At 42.6% G+C, this 13224-nt stretch overlaps 1 protein-coding gene across 1 annotated transcript; it reads right to left on the bottom strand.

The window, feature by feature from the left end:
- Positions 1-5315: 5315 nt before the first annotated feature.
- On the bottom strand, positions 5316-11996 carry LOC306913727 (GTPase IMAP family member 8-like; the record flags this gene model as incomplete). The annotated part of the gene is made up of 8 exons (XM_079490540.1): positions 11423-11996; positions 10790-10908; positions 8788-9433; positions 8169-8236; positions 7984-8062; positions 6725-6792; positions 6371-6474; positions 5316-5325 (listed from the first exon to the last, which is right to left on the bottom strand). Exons 1-8 carry the CDS (start codon positions 11907-11909, stop codon positions 5316-5318), a joined length of 1581 nt encoding a protein of 526 aa, XP_079346666.1. The 5' UTR covers positions 11910-11996.
- Between the last annotated feature and the right edge of the window lie 1228 nt (positions 11997-13224).

Genomic DNA, 13224 nt, shown 5'->3' with positions numbered 1-13224 from the left:
ACCAAATGGTCCCTTATGGGTCTGTAACTCTGAGAGTGTACACATGGAACCAAATGGTCCCTTATGGGTCTGTAACTCTGAGAGTGTACACATGGAACCAAATGGACCCATTAGGGTCCATTTGGTTCCATTTGTCACCTCTCAGAGTTAAATTAAGATTGATTTTACAACATGTATTGGGGGTCCCAGAGATAGAAAGGCCATGCAATGAGCGTCCGTAGCCTAATTCAGGTCAAACTGGGGGTCCTAGAGACGTAGAACTCTTCTCTAGTGGGGGTCCTTGGCATGTATTTTCAATTGGGGGGGGGGGGGTCTGCGGGCTGATGAGTATCTTCTCGGGCGTCCTTGACATGAACAAGTTTGGAATCCACTGACTTGGAGAATCAATGGTCCATAGCATTGTTTGATTGTTTGACCTATAGCTAAGCCCCTCCCCAAACTGCTATGGTCCAATCACAGCTAAGCATAACATGGGTTAGATCAGAGTAATCTAGTAAGAGAGTGGCGACACTAGCGTTGACTCCCATTGTAACAACGGAACCCGGAAGTGCTCATTCTATCTCAATGGGATAGTTCCAGCCATACGAGCAATGTTTGGAACTATAGCACTTAAGTGGTAAAGGGCAGGGCATGTTAGCATTTTTAGCAATGCTAGTGGAAGACAATGAGAACTGGAGCATGATGCCATTTCAGCCGATATTGAAAGAAACAATGAACCTCTTGACAGTATTTAAAAACATGTTTTATTTCAGATTTTTTTTAATTTATGTTTAACTGAGATTGTAATTAACCAGATACTGTAGGCCTATTGGTATCCTTTGTGTTTATTCAAATGATCAGATGTATTCCAGTTGTTATGTTTTATGTTTTATGTTCTTATTTATAACGTTATTTTATACACCTGGTTTTGAATTTAATTTCAATTCTTTTTTTTTCCATCAGTGTAATAATTTAAAATGGAGAAATAAAGTTTGGAGAAAACGGGATCTCAGCAGGAGTCTTTATTTCCACCTGAGCACCATTTAAGAACTGCTATCAGCTGTGTGCGTTGGCAGTGTGTTTGACTGTGAGTACGTCGCGACACCCCACAGGTGATATCATCCACCCCACACAGGTGATTTCATCCACCCCACATAGGTGATTTCATCCACCCCACACAGGTGATTTCATCCACCCCACATAGGTGATTTCATCCACCCCACATAGGTGATTTCATCCACCCCACACAGGTGATTTCATCCACCCCACACAGGTGATTTCATCCACCCCACACAGGTGATTTCATCCACCCCACATAGGTGATTTCATCCACCCCACACAGGTGATTTCATCCACCCCACATAGGTGATTTCATCCACCCCACATAGGTGATTTCATCCACCCCACACAGGTGATTTCATCCACCCCACATAGGTGATTTCATCCACCCCACACAGGTGATTTCATCCACCCCACACAGGTGATTTCATCCACCCCACATAGGTGATTTCATCCACCCCACACAGGTGATTTCATCCACCCCACATAGGTGATTTCATCCACCCCACACAGGTGATATAGCCAAAGCATGCCTATACCTGGGAATTGAACAACAATAATAATGTTGAAATACAATCATGTTCTCTTCAATAAAGCTCACATGGTTGTAAATGCATTCATTGTAACATGATGTGGGGTTTATTTATTGACCAATAGAGATTTAAAGAAAGGGACAATTATGTAAATATGACTGAAATATGCAAATATCAGCCTATGTCGTCAGCTGGACGATATATATCGGTCAAGAGTTGCCACCCTCTGTACTTAAAGATGGAGTGCTGTGATTTGTGTAGTTTTTCATGTGTTCATTCAGTATTTAAGTCCGACATCATTTTGTAGTTCTACGTTACGTCGGGGTCCAAGTGGCACCAGCTCCCGTCCGCATCTCATTGTAAATAGAATATCTAAACGCGTGAATCTTTTTACAATGACGTTATTTTTCAGAAAGGAAGCCATTGAGGGTTAAAATGGGTCTTAATGCTTCCAACTCGAGTAGAATTATTAATGTTTTGTACAATTTGTCCATGACAAAAAAAATATATGATGTGGAGACAATAAAGACTATTATTATCATTATTATTGAAGGTGGTAACAGTCCATTTGCTCAGTAAAATATTTCGGGGGCATATTTAGAATGTTTGCAGGCTTGAGTATGTTGAAACTAGTTTGCATTAATGGGATTTCGTTGACACAATGAAATAAAATGGCGATAGTATTCCGTGTGGGGCAGAAAGCCTGTCAGCCAGATTTGGGAGAGCAGGCTTTGTTGTTGCGAGGAAAGCGGTAAAATGAGACTTTGGTAGTTGTTTTCGTCTCAGATTTAGTCCGACTGAGCGTCACAGTATAACTATGGGGACACAAAAGCGACACAAAAGTAGGACCAAAGATGGTTTATGTATGAAGATGGGCCAACTTCATTGGAGCCACTAGAGGCGAAATGGTACACAAAGCCTACAAATGGTCTCCTAAATATAGTAGGCGTGGTTTGCTTCTCCCCGACCTCCACCCTCCCCCCCTGACAACAACACTGTTTCCACACTCAGTCTAGTAGGTGGCGGTAATGCACCATTTAGGTTTGCCGACCGCCATGAAACCCGATAGAAGAAGAAGACAACAACACTGACAAGTCATTTAACAAAGTACATTGAAAACAACTGACAAGGTGTACTTTTGAAATAGTCGTTTTAGTTTCTCGAAGTCCAACCATATAAATTCATGATTTGGATCTATCTCATTAAAAAGTCTCTCCCTAATAGAGTTGTAGAATGGACAATAAAAATTTCCTTTAGATCACACAGACTACATAATCTATCCTCCTCAACCGTGCCTACATATCTGCCTGTCTCAATATGCAGACCATGCCAGCTCTAATTTGGGCACATAAGGATCATTTCTAATCGTTTTAAATATGTCCATTCATTTCACATTATAATATTCACATATTATCATCTTAAATATGGGGTCAGAGCCCCCTATGTGTTGTCCGTGAAATTGCAGATGGACAGAGAGAGGCTTCCGGACTCATCTCAAATCTCGCGAGAGTTTGTTGCTGGGATAAAGAAATGTCATTAACAAAGTAGATTTTCTCCTGGTTTGTCTCGCTAAAAGAAGCCATTTTACTATGAATATCTTGTAAATATTGTGTGCCTTGTGATGATTTGGTCCAGTATTTAGTTCAGTGACCATGGAGTTAAGGAATGGTTCAGAAGCTGTGTTCACGTTCACTCTCCCATTGGAAATGAATAGACTCCAACATTCTTCCTGTCTCCTAATAATGTTACCGCCCACCTCACGCAGATACAGGAAGTAAGCAAAGTTGGCCTCTCTTGCTAATTCTCCTCTTGGGTAGGACCCGGAAGTATCTCAGGAGGCGGAGCTGATCGTCACAGCTAAAATACTGAATAAGACCCCTTGTGGTCGGTATGTGCAATGCAGAGCCATAGAGTATAGATAGTTACGCAAACTCTGTTCACTTCATGGGGCTTCAGTCCAATGGCAGCTCTCCTACATAGACTCCTATTGGTCACTTCATGGGGCTTCAGTCCAATGGCAGCTCTCCTACATAGACTCCTATTGGTCACTTCATGGGGCTTCAGTCCAATGGCAGCTCTCCTACATAGACTTCTATTGGTCACTTCATGGGGCTTCAGTCCAATGGCGGCTCTTCTACATAGACTCCTATTGGTCACTTCATGGGGCTTCAGTCCAATGGCAGCTCTCCTACATAGACTTCTATTGGTCACTTCATGGGGCTTCAGTCCAATGGCAGCTCTCCTACATAGACTTCTATTGGTCACTTCATGGGGCTTCAGTCCAATGGCAGCTCTCCTACATAGACTCCTATTGGTCACTTCATGGGGCTTCAGTCCAATGGCAGCTCTCCTACATATATAGACTTCTATTGAGAATGGGGACAGCAAATAGGGACAAATAAGTCCTGGACCGGAAGCAAGCAGAAATGCATTGGACTCAGGCAACAAACAGCCCAGCTTTAATGATCTTAAATCCCTTTATTTTAGATTGTTTTGTAGTAATAGTACAACATAAACATTACAGAGACTTTAGTTGTTACTGTACAATACTTTAAAACAGTCGTCATGTTGCACGCGTGCCTAAAATAGCTTTTATTTGTGCCGCCCTCGTTGAAAACAATGTATTTCCAACTCCAGCTTGTCTCAGTTCAGGCTGCATGAACAGTGCTCGAGTGCTCGGTTTCTGCCCCCTCAATATCGTAACTCTTCTAGTAGATGTCTTTCCTTTGTATTTATGGTTTCTTCCTGGAGGTCAAATGTGCCAATGAAAAAAAAAAAGTGATATAGTGACATCACAATATATCATGTTTTAGGGTGGGGAAAAAATCACTGCTCTCCATCTTAAACAAAAACTTATAGAAATATATGTGATAAAATACAATAAATGAATCGAGATGTGAAAACGGCAAAATAAACATGAACCTAAAGTGATTTAAACACCAAGGTAGGTAGATAGATAGATAGATAGATAGATAGATAGGTAGGTAGATAGATAGATAGATAGATAGATAGATAGAGTTTTTATTAAAGTGTCCTACATCATAAGATTCCCAGCCCGCACAGGCTTACAAGACACTCACAAAATTGTACATACATAATGATACATATACACAAAATACATAGATATATAGTTACTCATGGATACATCGTTCTCCAACGTAACTGCCATGCCTTCTCTATGAATCTTCCTAAAAAAAAAACTTCATTACTGAACAACCAATTTAACATAAAACACACAGACATCCAAAACAGATCTGGGTTCTTATCCTGCATTTTTTTCAAATAAAGAGTTTCTTAAATCATGGTATAGTGGACAATAGAAAACAAAATTAAACTCATCCTCTACAACTCTCAGGTCACAAAGAGCACACAGTCGCTGCTCCTCAGGAATGCCAGAAATATGTAGAAATATGTTCATATTAATACAATAATACAAATCTTAGATCTGTACAACTCAAAGTTAAGTTTTAGTGATCTGATCTGAATGATTCAGTACACTGAAAAGAACAACAATGCTCATCACTACTAGTTGTGTGAGCTTGTAGATCTGCTATTCATCCGCGTGACACCAGTGTGTGCAACAAAGTATAACTCATCTATGAAACATCTTCATCTCTCACACTCGTCACATCACCAGTGTCTGCCTGGCTGGGAGCAGAGCTGCTCATGGTGTCATGTCCTGAAGAGGGCGCTATTGGTCCAGGATGTCTGTTCAGCCAAGCGGAGACCTTGGCAGAAGGTGTGTCACCACTCACTGCAACACAAGACAACAAACACACCACACATTTACAATTAGAATAAAAACACTGTCACTGCAACACAAGACAACATGTCACCACACATTTACAATTAGCATCTCACATATTGTTTTAAATGCTAATTTTGGTCATGGGTGGTATGGCCGACTTACTGGTAGGCCTACTGTAGCCTAGGGGATATTCCTCATGTCAGCCTATTATAACAGGCTTAAAAACACATCTTGCTGGAAAAGAGACAACGAGAGAGCTTTACAACAGAAAGCTAACTATTAGAGGACTGACTATTAATTATGGCATTTGAACACTGATGCCTGCAAGTCACAATGTGGGACAGGGTCTCAGTTTGAACACTGATGCCTGCCAGTCACAATGTGGGACAGGGTCTCAGTTTGAACACTGATGCCTTCCATGTCACAATGTGGGACAGGGTCTCAGTTTGAACACTGATGCCTGCCAGTCACAATGTGGGACAGGGTCTCAGTTTGAACACTGATGCCTGCCAGTCACAATGTGGGACAGGGTCTCAGTTTGAACACTGATGCCTGCCAGTCACAATGTGGGACAGGGTCTCAATTTGAACACTGATGCCTGTCAGTCACAATGTGGGACAGGGTCTCAGTTTGAACACTGATGGCTGCCAGTCACAATGTGGGACAGGGTCTCAGTTTGAACACTGATGCCTGTCAGTCACAATGTGGGACAGGGTCTCAGTTTGAACACTGATGCCTGCCAGTCACAATGTGGGACAGGGTCTCAGTTTGAACACTGATGCCTGCCAGTCACAATGTGGAACAGGGTCTCAGTTTGTGGGACGCCTGAAAAGTCTTGGAAATGAGGGACTTCACGCAACGGCCGGGGGACATCTGGTCACCCTAAATGTTCATCTCAGAGCAGCCTACTAATCATTCTTTAATGAAAATGCATCCAATCTTGTTATTTTATTAAATGCACAAACACACATTTGAGTAAGTAATGTGTGTCCACATAAGAGGACAACAGTAAGACTCACTACTTGGTTCTTGTGGCTCCTTCATCACAAACGTCAACATCGTCTCGATCAGCTCCTCCTCTCTCTTCTTCCATTCGTCTGCTGTTAGAGTTTTAACTCCTGTCAGTCTCTCAAACAGAGTCTTCTGTCGTGTCTCCTTGTCACAATATCAACAGGAAAGAGAGGGAACATTGTAATAATGTGAAAAAGCGCAAATATCATCCCGATATATCAGATAGATGGTAATCATCAGTACTTCAATCTGATTTATCTTCCTATTTAAAAACAACAATGGAAAAATATGATCAGTTACATTTTAATTTGTAACCAAAGCTCTTTTCTGTTATCAACAAAGTGTTATGCTATGTTGATTAATTGAATACATAGACCACAATGGAAACACTTACATCAGTCTCTGCCTGGCTTGAAACGACACTCATGGTGTCAAATCCTGAAGAGCGAGTTCCTCCACTCACTGGAACACAAGACAACAGACAGCAACACATTTACACTGACAATATAAACACACTCACTGGAACACAAGACAACAGACAGCAACACATTTACACTGACAATATAAACACACTCACTGGAACACAAGACAACAGACAGCAACACATTTACACTGACAATATAAACACACTCACTGGAACACAAGACAACAGACAGCAACACATTTACACTGACAACATAAACACACTCACTGGAACACAAGACAACAGACAGCAACACATTTACACTGACAATATAAACACACTCACTGGAACACAAGACAACAGACAGCAACACATTTACACTGACAATATAAACACACTCACTGGAACACAAGACAACAGACAGCAACACATTTACACTGACAATATAAACACACTCACTGGAACACAAGACAACAGACAGCAACACATTTACACTGACAATATAAGCACACTCACTGGAACACAAGACAACAGACAGCAACACATTTACACTGACAATATAAACACACTCACTGGAACACAAGACAACAGACAGCAACACATTTACACTGACAATATAAACACACTCACTGGAACACAAGACAACAGACAGCAACACATTTACACTGACAATATAAACACTCACTGGAACACAAGACAACAGACAGCAACACATTTACACTGACAATATAAACACACTCACTGGAACACAAGACAACAGACAGCAACACATTTACACTGACAATATAAACACACTCACTGGAACACAAGACAACAGACAGCAACACATTTACACTGACAATATAAACACACTCACTGGAACACAAGACAACAGACAGCAACACATTTACAATGACAACATGAACCATGATGTAATTTTGACCGTGACCTCAACTTCCACGCAAAAGTTCACTACAAAAGTTCAGTAATTTTATACTCATGCACACACACACACACACACACACACACACACATGCACGCACGCACGATTACATAACCAATCACTAAATGAATGCTCTAACTATAGTCTGGCTGTGCATGTGTTTTATAACTATTGAACCAATACAAAGTATTAACAACAGCTGTGACTAAATAATGACATGAAACACAGCCTCTTTTTATTTCCTGAAAAGTAACATTATTGGACATACAGTACAGGTTTCCATCTGACAGTGATGACATCATGATGTAAACAGGATATTGATACTCACTGCTTGGAGGACGCCACAGCATGCTTTTCCTTCTCCTGACATCTGGCAGGGTTGATTCTTCTAGCCCCGTCACCACAGACTGGAAATACAATGAAACATAAAGTAACGAAATGAGAACTTAAATGTTTGTGATTAATGTCAGACTAAAGTTTCATCCATGAAACATCTTCCTCTCTCACACTTACATCAGCATCAGTGAAGGTTGGAGCTCCACTGGCGGTGTCATATCCTGAAGAGCGACTTCCTCCACTCACTGGAACACAAGACAACAGACAGCAACACATTTACACTGACAATATAAACACACTCACTGGAACACAAGACAACAGACAGCAACACATTTACACTGACAATATAAACACTCACTGGAACACAAGACAACAGACAGCAACACATTTACACTGACAATATAAACACTCACTGGAACACAAGACAACAGACAGCAACACATTTACACTGACAATTTAAACACACTTACTGGAACACAAGACAACAGACAGCAACACATTTACACTGACAATATAAACACACTCACTGGAACACAAGACAACAGACAGCAACACATTTACACTGACAATATAAACACACTCACTGGAACACAAGACAACAGACAGCAACACATTTACACTGACAATAAGAATTTAAAAACTACTGGATGTGAAAACCCTACATGACACTGTTCCTCTTGACCTCTTAAGGACCCAAAAGGTCATCACACACGCGTGCACGTGCATGCACACACACTCGCATGCAAGCACACACGCAGGAACAATGCCATTATGCTGACAGGATATTGATACTCACTACTCGGAGGAAGGTGCTCCATGCGGTTCCTTCTCCTGACAGCTGGCAGGGTTGGTTCTTCTGGCTCCGTCGTCACAGACCTCCTCATCCTCTCTATCATCTCCTGCTCTCTCTTCTTCCATTGTTCTTCTGTTCTTCCTCTCAGTCTTTTAATGAGTGTCATCTGTCCAAAGTGTCCTCTGTCCCTCATCACCATGTCTTCTATTTTCTCCATCAGCTCTGTGACTTCTGAAATGTCCACTTTCTCGGAGTTTAGAACATGGTACCTGTAGCCACATTTCTCCAGGATCCTCCTCAGAGGTTCTCCTTCAGCCTCGATGTACTCCTCAACACGTCTCCCTCCCAGCCAGTATCCCCACATGAACAGAACCAGAGCGCGTCTCCAGACTCTGTCCCCCAGCAGCTCCATGTGTTCCTCCACTGATCTCCTGTCAGCTTCACAGAATCTGGACCTGACATCGACAGTCACCAGGACAGCGTGGGGTCCAGGAGAACACAGAGTCGCACCGTGTAGAAGGACGTCTTTGGTCTTCTGTGATGGAGGTGTAGTCGACCAGTCTGGGCAGTTCACCACACTCACTTTTCTTCCAGCAACTCGTCTCTGTTGTCTGACACATTCTGTCAGTTTAGTCTGGGTTTTAAACTCCTGGAATATGAAGTTTACTGTATGTTAGTCATAATAATAATCAAAACATTCACTCTATTCTGTCCTCACTGGAGTTGCTCTTAAATCTTACCAGATATTAACTCACTGAATGTATATATTCTCATTTACTTTGTCTAAAGCCCAACCCACACCGTCTGTGATGCGGGTGCGCAGCGACGCGGCACAGTATTGCCGCGCGTCACAGCAACACCCACAGGACGCGGCGCGCTACCGCGCGGCTGGCCAGCCACGCCCGCGGATTCCCGGATGGAGGCCGCGCGGCAACGCCTGGAAAATAGAACAGCGGCGTATCGGAGCGGCAGGCGAGGCGTGAACGTGCGCCAGCGCGCGTCTGACGCCGCCGGTGTGGGATAGGTTCAATGAAAATAACGGAGGCGGCTGTTTTGACGCGCGGCGTTCACAGACGGTGTGTGTTGGGCTTAACAGTGACAGTAATATGGGATTAATATCGTTCATTAATCTGAATTCTGAAACGGACAAATCTCTAAAAGTTTAAACTCTGTGTTTGAAAGCTGTTCATTTGACATTCTATCTTCTCCACAGGATGTTCAGAGCAGTTTATTAACACATTCATCCATTTAGACCTGACGTCCACATTTAAAAAATATCTTCTAAATCATGACAATTTTCTGAAAAACCTCATGTTTCTGTATCAGCGGTGCTCAATATTTATTGTCAAGGACCCCAAAGATTATATGTAATTGGCCGCCAACCCCCATCTCAAAATATGTTGTTCCAGGGACCCCCCCCCCCCCCCCCCCGAAGCAAAGATATGAGTTGAAAACGTTCGCTCTGAAAGAATATATATTCAAAGATTTGCGCCGCATTTGTGCAATTAAAAAAAGAAATAGCAGATCTACAAGCTCATAGCGCGGCACTCGGTGCCGCGCTATGAGCTTGTAGATCTGCTATTTTTCAACAGCTAAAGCATAACATAATGCTTGAAACACCAAAAGGGGTTCCCGCCCACAATGGGTTAAGATGCTGATTCTACAAATGCCTTCTAAATTAGTAGTTGTTACATTTTCAAGATAAATAAAAACTATAAATAGCAGAAGTGACGTAGGATGAGCTGTACATCTGATATTTATGAATAGCCGCACAAATCTAAAATGACACATTACTGTGTATTGATCAGTGACACTTCACTGATCACATGATCAATAGACATTCATGACAGCAGATATATATATATATATATATATATAGTATAATATTATATTATATACTGTTACATTATCTTCAGAAAACATATTTGATCTCTTTACTGTTTATTAACTTAGAGTGAAGTCATTCATTATAATTATAACATCACATTCATATAATATTACTCACCTTGAATAGAGTTGGTTTAAACACAGTATCCTGCAGTATGAGATCTCCAGCTCTGCTTCTCTGATCCTGTTCTCCACCAACCAGCATCACCTTCACCTCTGGTAGACTCTGATGTTCTCCTGACGCACGCACACGCACGCACGCACGCACGCACGCACGCACGCACGCACGCACGCACGCACGCACGCACGCACGCACGCACACACACACACACACACACACACACACACACACACACACACACACACGCACACACCATTAGTGAGATTAAACTGCATAAATGATTGCACTAAACTGACCACAGAACAATACATAATGTATCATTTGAAGTTATTGACTAGTATCATGTGATCAATTATGTAAATGATTTGAAATGCATTAATTAAAGCACCACTATAATAATATAATGTTCATTAGATCAGTTCAATGGAGGAACAAGTACTGTTATTTAAACCATTAAAACCAGGACAGGCTCCATCCGCCCGCGCGCACACACACACACACACACACACACACACACACACACACACACACACACACACACACACACACACACACACACACACACACACACACACACACACACACACACACACACACACACACACACACACACACAGAGATGAACATCACCTTCAAACAGAGCTTTCAGAGCAGTTCTTTGTCTCTGTGTCTTGGTCATCAATGTGTGGACATGTTCCTCTCTGATCTTCTTCCTCTCTGACGTCGTCTCTGAAACATCTCCACCATCTTCATAGTGTCCACCTCTGTTTCCTGCCACCATCTCCTCCATCTTCTGCAGCAGCTCTGTGACCTGAGTGTCATCTGTCTTCTGGTTGTTGAAGACATGGTACCTGTTCCCACATGTGTCAACAAGCCAGCGGAGGTCTTCTCCTTCAGCCTCGATGTGCTGCTCGATGCTTCTGTCTCCCAGAAGGTCTCCATGGGTGAACAGGACTATAGCATGACTCCACGCGCTCTGTGACAGAAGGGTCATGTGTTCCTCTACTGCTACTCTCTGTGCTTTGGTGAATGCTGAATGAAGAGGAACGGCCAGAAGGACAGCATGTGGTCCAGGAGGACAGAGAGACACACTGTCCTGGATCTCCAGTCTGTCCATCTCTGAGGTGTCCTGTAGGGGATGGTTGTACCGCCAGCCTGGTGACTCCACCACTGTCACATGTCTCCCTGCTACGCTACCCTGTCTCACCTCACACTGTGTTGACCTCTGACCTGCCTGACTAACTTTGAAACCCCTTTCTCCTAGAATGGTGTTTCCTGCTGAACTCTTCCCAGAGTCCTCCTCTCCCAGCAGCAGAATCCTGAGGTCAGTCAGTCCTGTCAGAGAAAACATTGTTTACTTTCACTTTGACAGCTTCTTATTTAAAAACTGGAGACATATCATTATTTCATCATTCATCGCAGTACAAATGGCAAACAATAGCAGATCTACAAGCTCACAATTAACACAATATGTTTTGAGCTTGTAGATCTGCTTGGAAATGTTCGCCTACAGTGTAATGACATGCCCATATTAGGAATGATGATTGATTAAGAACCAGGATACAATGTCCAGGAAATTATATGTTGTTCCTAATATCTAATTCATAATATCTAATTAGGTTTGTTCAGTGTACAGTTCAGAATGTCCACCAGGAGACATCATAGAATAATACTAACGTACGTACATTACTACTTAGACTAGTGTGTGTGTGTGTGTGTGTGTGTGTGTGTGTGTGTGTGTGTGTGTGTGTGTGTGTGTGTGTGTGTGTGTGTGTGTGTGTGTGTGTGTGTGTGTGTGTGTGTGTGTGTGTGTGTGTGTGTGTGTGTGTGTGTGTGTGTGTGTGTGTGTGTGTGTGTGTACCAGTATCTTTTGGAAGTCCAGTGGTTCGTTTCAGAGTGTCTGTCCTCCTTTGTTCTGCTCTTCTGCTGATAGTTCTCTCCTTCTCCTTCAGTTCCTCTGAGACGTGTTCTTCTGTCTCATAGTGACCACCACTACTCTTCACCATCTGATCTATCTTCTCCATCAGCTGTGTGACCTGACTACCATCTCCTCTGTCACTGATGTTAAGAACATGGAAGCGACCTTCACATTTCTCAGTGAGATATCTTAAGTCAGGGGAAGATCTAATGAGATCAGGTGGTCTCATGTTGGTTTTATCAGCTACAGTGAACACCATAATAGCGCGTTTCCACACTCGGTCACTGAGGAGAAGACTCACATGCTCCTCTGCTGACAGATCTGTTCCCGCATATGGGGCGTCCAATGGCATCACTAGGACGAAGGCATGTGGTCCTGGAGGACACAGACTCACACTATGTTGGATTTCTAACTGGGTCAGTTTTGGGGTCAGATCTAGGGGTACATGAGACACCCATCCTGGAGTGTCGACCACACTGACCTGTCTCCCTGACACTAACTCTTGTCTCATGAC

This window comes from Electrona antarctica (genome assembly GCF_951216825.1).
Source record: "Electrona antarctica genome assembly, chromosome: 21".
NCBI classification, from domain to species: Eukaryota; Metazoa; Chordata; class Actinopteri; order Myctophiformes; family Myctophidae; genus Electrona; species Electrona antarctica.
This window is presented reverse-complemented; position numbering and strand designations above follow the sequence as displayed.